The sequence below is a fragment of the Solanum lycopersicum genome, chromosome 4 (genome assembly GCF_036512215.1).
Source record: "Solanum lycopersicum chromosome 4, SLM_r2.1".
Classification (NCBI taxonomy): domain Eukaryota; kingdom Viridiplantae; phylum Streptophyta; class Magnoliopsida; order Solanales; family Solanaceae; genus Solanum; species Solanum lycopersicum.
This window is the reverse complement of record NC_090803.1, coordinates 53,427,712-53,436,459: the sequence shown is the minus strand read 5'-3', so window position 1 is coordinate 53,436,459 and position 8,748 is coordinate 53,427,712. Positions and strand designations below refer to the sequence as shown.

Genomic DNA, 8,748 nt, shown 5'->3' with positions numbered 1-8,748 from the left:
CATTCAATTAGGTACAATTAATGCATAGAGTACTCATTTATTTATAATTATACACTCAAATTCGTTAATATTTTTTTTATCACTATAAATACCAATGAAAATCATTTTCACTTCGGAACATTCTTCCTTTTTCATTCAATATTTTTCTTCTCAAATCTTCATTATAATTATTAATTTACTCCTTCATTGATTCCTTCTTTTTTTTTTTTTTTGGCTTTTGCCACCATTATTAATAGTCATTATTGTGCAAAAATTTTGTTAATAGGAACCAAAGAAGAATGGCGTACACATATGGCCTTACTTATGAGAAGTATATGTATAATTCAAGCTCGGAAAATAGTTATTAGTTATTGGTAAATCAAATTCATTTTTTAAAATTATTTTTGCAAGTGTGTACATAATTTTAAATGTAGATGTAAATGTAATAATTTTGTTGTTTTGTGGGATAAATCATGTTTTATGATAAACTAGTGAATTTATACGCGCTTCGCGCGATTATAAAAAATGATAAGTTATAAGTAATTTTATTAAGTATCATATAAATAAAGATTTGTTTGTAATATAATTGTTAGACCTTGATTTTTTATAGCAAAGAATAATATATAAATTTAATGCATAATTAATCTTTCGAGTTTTTGCTGACATCCACTCCATAGGTTGATCATAATTTAATAATTTGCATCTTATTTTTTGAGTCAAACTAAAATATGCAAATAATAAACATAAAGAATATAAAAAACAACGTAAAAATAAATAAATCAATGTGATGATTTCTACATAATCTAACAATATCTCTCAAAAACATAACAACAAAAAAATTAACGTGATGATTTCTATAAAAATTTTAACTATCTTTATTTATACGACTATAATATCTAATATCAATATGATTATTAATTATTTTAGAAATTAGAAAAATAAAAAGTTGTTAATGTAATGAAAATAAATATCATTAAAACTTATATCAAAGAAATAACTTTTTAGTTTCTTAACATTTTATTTAATACTCCGTTACAAAGGTAAATTAGATCACATCAATTCGATATTTTAAACAGAAAAATCAAATATTCTAAAACTACATGAAAAGTACTATAAATTACATTTTTTGCATATTAATATGATGAAAAATACATCTTAAAATGTTAGTCAAAGTTTTTTATAGTTTGACTCTTAAAATAAAAATCATGACAAACAATTCCAGACGGAGGAAGTATAATAATTAAAGAATTGAGTTGTAAATGAAGGGAAAAAAAGAAAATAAAAAAAACAAAAAATCAATTATTAATTAATAATCAGTTATACTTTTCCAAAAATAAGAAATTCAAAAGCTACCGTTTTGCTTACATATAAAAATATATTTCTTAAATATTTCTCTTCCTTACATTAATTAATACTAAACTCCTGCTACTCAAAAAAAAGTTGAAGTTTAAAAATTAAAAAGAATAAGTTATAAATAAATTTCTGATAAATTACAAAAAAAAAAATCTTTAAAAATGAGCGTGATAGAAATTTATCAAAATTTAAGAAGTGTTTTATTTTTTAATAAATGAAAGAAATTTAGGAGAATGAAAGAAAAATTTTAGAAAAATTAACTAATAGTATTTTATTAATGATAAAAAATAAGATATTTTAATTTTTTTCAACATTTTACAACAAATTAAATGAAATTAATTGAGAAAAAAATGTGCAGAACATATTCATGGTAATAAAAGGAGACATAAATAAAACATACATATTTATAAAAGATAATAGGAATAGAAGGTACAATGTTAAATTATGAAAATAAGGATCAGAGTTAAATGCATTTCTTTTAAGAAAATTATAAAAATAGAAGGTAGAAAAAAGAATTTCAATAAAAATAATAAATTGTAGTAATGATAAAAGAAAAATGAAAATTAATAAATTGTAATAATGATGAGAAATTTGAATTTTTTTTCAGATTTTATAGATTAGAGAAAATAAAAAATTAAAATATGTAACAAAATGACTGCAAATTAAACTAAAATTTTAATTATATTACATGAAATATTTCTTTTTTAAAGAAAAACACAAATGTTCTATCAAGGTTTATTAATCAATAAAAATTAAAAAATAGTATAACTATCAATTCCAAAAGTGAATCGATTCTCAATAATCAAAAAGGAAAATAAATTATAGCACTATCTAAATTTAAAAAAAAAGAAAAGTAAATAAACAAATGCAAAAGAATGGCAAAAGCTTCAGAGGTTTTCAAACTCCATATTCAGTCGTCTTCTTCGATCAGCAGCGCAGAAATTCATGGCTATCTCGACACCATCATATTCATCCGACTTTCATCTTTTACAAACAATCTCATGTCCAACATGTAGCAATCTAATGGTATGGTTTATATAGTATTCAAAAGTTAATATTAAAAAACTTTTCAAATTCTCTAATTAAGTGTAAAGAATAAATTTTCTTAAATTTTACAATTAAGAAGAATGTTTTTAAGGTAAGAATTTGATAACTGTAGCTTTTATGTATGATTTAATGAGGGAGTGATTAAATACTATGCTTTAATATTTTATATTTTAAAATGAAAAAAGAAACTTTACATAAAAAATCTGCAATAAATAAATAAAAAATCCAGCCCTTAGAGGCATGCCACATCAACAATTCTTGATTCAGATTTATATATATATATATATAGATTCTTAAAATAACTGTATTGATTTCTTAATGAATTTTGATAATTGGTACAAACTTGAAGAATACGTTATTATTAGCTATGTATCAAAATATGTTACCTTTTTTAAAATTAAATTGTCACAAGTTTATATGTACTAATAGTGTAATTGAAATAAGACTTGAAGAATATTTAACATTACTATAAATGAATTTTTTTTTTCTTAAAAATAATTTGTTGCAAGTAAGTAAAGTTATAATGTGAACTGAAATAAAATAATTTTATTTTCTAGGTTAAATTTCCTATTATAATTTTAGAAACAATTATATTAATTTCATATTGAATTATTTTATACATGTTTCTAAAATAAATGACATCGTCAGAAAATATGGGTATCTCTTTTATCTCAAAATAATTTATATATAATTAAAATTAGGCAAAGGAGAGTGGTGTGAAATTTTTCTTTGCCCCGCAATTTTATTATTCTTAATTATTTTATTTTAAAGATTCATCTTCATATGTATTGTCACTTTACTATCTAAGAGAGATTTATAACGAACTTGAAAAAAAGCACGCCGATAAGAATCTTAAAAAAGTATAACATATGAAGTCTTATCGAATTAATCTTATCATTCACAAATCACAAGTATTTTTATATTTGAATCATCATTTATCTAATAATTATTTTTTCTCCTTCCAAGTAGAATTTAATATTGTAGCAAACCACAGTTAATATGAAAGTTTGACATGTTATAAAATAACTATATATATATATAACATTTAAAGAATTTTCAAAACGATCAACATTATAATTTATAATAAATTAAAGTAGTAAATCAATTTCTAATTAATAATAAATTAATTTAAATGAGTAATCATATCGTACGAACGCAATCAAATTTACTAGTTATAAATAATTTTAGATAATCATATTTTTAGAATTATTAATAGATAATTTAAGGCGGAGTCAGTGTATTAGTTTCTCAATGAACTCTACAAGATATGCATTAGTTAAATTTGTTGATTTAGAAATCGCATTCTCAATAACTAAGTTGTAATCAATTTCACTTTAGAAAAATAGATTGCTTCATATTTTTATTACTATTTTATTTGTCATGCACGTCATGAGAAAATGCTCAAGTTATGATAAATTAATTAATTAATAATGTTAGAATCATGAGTTATTGATTTAACAAATAAATAATATAAAGCGTCATTTGTGACATCGAAGTGATAACTATATATTAAAGCAAAATATATAATATCATTGTCCTGGTTGTTAAAAAGTAAAACCGATAGTATTATAAGTTAATAATGTTTACTTTTTAATCCCAAAAGTTTACATTTACACAATTTCTGAACATAAATAATTATTTTATTTTAATGTCAAACATCTTTATGTTTCCGTTTTGATCACTTTGGTACTTTCTTAGGGACACATTTTGGTAGTATCTGACTTTCTTACTTCAAATTGCATAATGATTCATTTTGAATAATGAAGAAGTTAGAATTATCACTTAGAAGTTTCAAAATATAAATAAATAACTAAATACTTAAACTAGTGGAAGTTTGTTCAATGTTTACTTTTTATAAACATAAAAAAATAATTTGAATTATTTATAAGTAAATACTATTTTTTGTCATAAATAATTTGAATAAACGTTTAAATCTAGCTTGACTCCGCCACTGATTCTTCTTTTTTTTTAAAAAAAAAATATTAGTTATGAATCTCATATGTAATTCTTTTCCGTAGCTAATTTGTCTAATTAAGATAGTATTAACAATGAATTTTATTGTTTGACTAGTGAATTTACTTAAAATATTTCATAAAAATTTATTTAAATATTTCTAATAAAAGTTTACTTTATTTGACAATATTTATTATAAAAACTGTATTTTGTTTCTACAAATTTACAAAACATTATTTCCTTTGATTTCTATTTTACTTAATCTTTGTGATTTTTCTTTTATCTTTTAAATTTTGATTCTATTATTATGTCTTATGCACTTATTAAACTGATAGCCTTCATTATCTTTTCATTAAAGGATTGCCATTAAGTGAATTTTTTTAAAATGAAATTTGTTATGATTTTTTTCATAATTAAGCTCACTAATTATGGAGAAGTAAATATGGATTATGGAGTATCAAATGAGAATTAAAACATGTATAAAAGATGCAATTTAAAACAGGCAAAACCAATAGCCTTTTGGGATTCTTTATTTTTAGGAAGGTATAGTTGATCATTATTTAATAATTAATAATATAATTGTGTAATAAATAGGGAAAATGCCTAAAAATTTTAAAAAAATAGAAAAAAATGTTATAATATCAAGCTCATAACAATATAAGTATAAAGAGAAGAAAACAAGATATAGAGAGGAAGATGAAGAAGAGAAGTTTTTTTCTATTCAAGTGTATCTTCAAATGGTGAGTGATACTTCTATTTATATATGTATCCTTAATTAATAATTAATATAATTGTGTAATAAACAGGGGAAATGCCTAAAAGTTGAAAGAAAATAGAAAAATGTCTTTCTAATCTTTGAGGTTAGCAAAATGAAGATCCAACTTTATATATATATTATTTATTTTTTTCTTAAAAAATATATTATTTATTTTTTGTCGTCCTATAATGACAAACCACTTGAAATAATAACAATAATGTGACACGATTACGTTATAGTTCACCAACTCGTAATTTCTATAGACTTTTCCTTTTTCACAATAAAAATAGTAGCTAGGTAAACTATTGAGGGCCGCCGTTCACATGATTTATTTTTCCTATATATGTGCCCTTTCCCATAAATCATACAAACAACACACTTGCAAATATTGTCTCATTATTATTATTACCAAACAAATGGCTTTTGTGTGGGCAACATTCATTTTTGCTCTTATTCTATTATTCATTTTCTATGAGATACTAAATATCAAAAACAAGAAAAAACTTCCTCCTGGTCCCAAAGGCATTCCAATATTAGGACACCTCCATCTTTTAGGTGAAAATCTTACTCAAGATTTACACAAATTTTCTCTAAAATATGGTGCTATCATCTACATGAAATTTGGATTAGTACCAACTTATGTTATATCTTCCCCTCAATCAGCAGAAAAAATTCTCAAAACTTATGATCATATTTTTGCTAGTAGGCCTCATAACGAGACCGCTCAATACATATCGTATGGCCAAAGGAATTTGATTTTCTCAAAGTATGGCGCGTATTGGCGTAACATGAGAAAATTGTGTACGGTCCATTTGTTGAGTAACATGAAGATTCACTCATTCCAATCTACTAGAAGTGAAGAAATTGCCCTTATGATCAAAGAAATAGCTCAAGGTCATGTTGAGGTTGATCTTAGTGCTCAAGTGTCCAAGTTGAGTGCCAACTTGAGTTGCTTAATGGTTTTTGGGAAAAAGTTTACAGATGACGATTTGGACAAAAGAGGATTTAAGTATTTAGTTCAAGAGGTTACAACTCTAGCTGCAACGCCAAATCTTGGTGATTTTTTCCCATTTCTTGGTGTTATTGACCTTCAAGGACTCACACGCAGAATGAAGGATACTTCTAAGGTGCTTGATCCATTTGTAGAGAAGATTATTGATGAACATGTCAATGCTAAGGAACAAAAGAAAAATAAGGACTTTGTAGACACTATGATGGACATTATGCAATCCGGTGAAGCAGAATTCCAGTTTGATCGTCGTCATGTCAAAGCTGTCATGTTGGTATGTTCATTCTCTCCGTCTCAATTTACGCAAACGTATTTGACTAATTTTAAAATTTCTTTAAAAAATTTACCATCTAAAATAATTCATATAATTTTCTATGAATATAAATAAGGAAAGATGTCAATCCTTATATACTTGACTAAAAGTAAAAGAACGTTACTCCCTCCCTTTCATTTTATGTACTATTGTTTGACTTGATATTTTGTTTAAGAAAAAAAAATAGACTTTTGAAATTTGTGATATAAAATAATTCTTACATATTTATATGATTGTAAAGCATTTTACCAAGAATAAAAAGTTAAATTATTTCTAATTGTAACAAGAATTAAAAATAAAAAGGGTATTGGAGTGAGGAAGGACTTAAATTGAAAAAAGGGAATAATATACTAACTACTCCTAGCTCAGCAATCAATCAACTATATGTCACTTCAAAAATTAATTATTTGAGTAAACGACATGAATATTATCTTTGTTATTATGACTCAACATGATCCAGATGATACAATCATAATCAAATTATTGTCATGCAAAGTAACAAACAAATTTTTTTTATTTTTATGTAAATTCAGGACATGCTTGTGGCATCAATAGACACATCATCAAGTTCAATTGAATGGATGTTGTCAGAGCTTCTAAGAAATCCAGACATAATGAAGAAACTCCAAAGAGAACTAGAAGAAGTAGTAGGCCTAAACAGAATGGTACAAGAATCAGACTTAGAAAACTTAAAATACTTAAACATGGTATTTAAAGAGTCATTTAGACTACATGCTGCTGCCCCGTTACTACTTCATGAAGCCATGGAAGATTGTGTGGTAGATGATTTCTATATCAAAAAAGGATCACAAGTTATTGTCAATGCATACACTATTCATAGGGATCCTAATTTTTGGACCGACGCCGATAAGTTTATGCCAGAGAGATTTCTTGAAAGTAACGTAGACGTTCGTGGACGTGATTATCAACTTTTACCATTTGGTTCTGGTAGAAGAAGTTGCCCGGGGATGCAATTGGCATTAATTATTGTTCGTCTTGTCGTGGCACAATTGGTTCATTGCTTTGATTGGGAACTCCCTAATGAGATGAACCCTAAGGATTTGGACATGACTGAGCAATTTGGTATAGTCACTGGCAGGGCAAATCATTTGATGGCTGTTCCAACTTATAGGCTACAACACAACTGATTTTGGAAAATTGATTTTGATACATCTACTTATAATAATAATTTATATGATCTTGTATAATAAAGTTTCTTTCTTTAGGGATTTTGATTGATTACTTCTTTGTATGGAATAAATATGTTATTTTTAGAAATAACTAGTACTCTTAATTTAATTATTGTATTTTCATATTTAATGATTAATGTTTCATCTTATCTTCTTTTTTTTTTTAAAAAAACATGTTTAAAATTTTAAGATTTATTTCTTGAAAATAATGTTTAAATATTTTTGATTTTATTAATTTTTAAATATTATTTAAGTTGGAGTACATATGGTAATATATAGAGCAAAGTTTGTTTTTCAATAATTGTATTGTTGATTGAATGAACTAAGAAGAGAACAATATATGAAGCAATGGAAGCATCTATTTAAATATTTTTCATGTTGCGAAGAGAACTTTAAATTAACAATACTTTCATAGGAAAAAAATACAATCCCTTGAATGTAACATAGTAAAATTAGGGATGAAAAGTGTTCAGAATTTTTGTGATGTATGATGAGATTTATTTATTCTTGTGGTAAACTTTCTGTATATAGTAATTTAATTTGTGAAATAACTTTTATAGATAGAGGTGGACAGCCTCTCGTTCAACTATATTCTTTTTAAATGCATTTTCCATACTTGTAAACAAACTCATGTTCCATTGATAAGAAATGGTTTTTAAAAAAATTTGGTTATATTTTAACGTCAATAATTAAGTATTCTTCAAACAGTAAAGAAAAGTTAATTTTTCAGCTATCGTTCATCCTAACAATATTCTATAGATAAAAAAGAAAACATTTATCGTCCAATGTCCACATTAAAGCAACCCATGAATTAAAAATTCATTTATCAGATATATTAACTGTGATCAATTAAAAGGTGCGAGTATTTATTAATCATAGCACAATTAGTTCATTACATTAATTAGAAGCACCCTAATGATGTGGACATGACTGAGCGATTTTGTATAGTTAGGTAATGCCAAATTATTTTTGTGAAATTGATGTTGATCTATATCATAATAATGTGACGTCTTACCTTTTATAATAAAAATATATATGTTATCATTTTTTGATAAATTTGATAAATAATATATAGTACAAGTTTTGTATCTAATTCTTGTTATTATATGAGTTCGGAGCCTATAGGATATAAAATATTGACAAAAAT

At 24.6% G+C, this 8,748-nt stretch overlaps 1 protein-coding gene across 1 annotated transcript; it reads left to right on the top strand.

Annotated features, from left to right (window-relative positions):
* Window positions 1-5,403: 5,403 nt before the first annotated feature.
* On the top strand, window positions 5,404-7,689 carry LOC112940639 (cytochrome P450 71AU50-like). Its single transcript, XM_026028883.2, has 2 exons — window positions 5,404-6,372; window positions 6,945-7,689. The coding sequence occupies exons 1-2, from the start codon at window positions 5,413-5,415 to the stop codon at window positions 7,557-7,559; spliced, it is 1,575 nt and encodes a 524-aa protein (XP_025884668.2). The 5' UTR covers window positions 5,404-5,412; the 3' UTR covers window positions 7,560-7,689.
* The last annotated feature ends 1,059 nt before the right edge of the window (window positions 7,690-8,748 follow it).

Excerpts from the sequence above, each read along its gene's own strand:
- LOC112940639 (XM_026028883.2), top strand. The coding sequence starts at position 5,413 with ATGATTTATTTTTCCTATATATGTGCCCTTTCCCATAAATCATACAAA. Across the intron at positions 6,373-6,944 it reads ATGTCAAAGCTGTCATGTTG|GACATGCTTGTGGCATCAAT; the intron begins GTATGTTCATTC and ends ATGTAAATTCAG.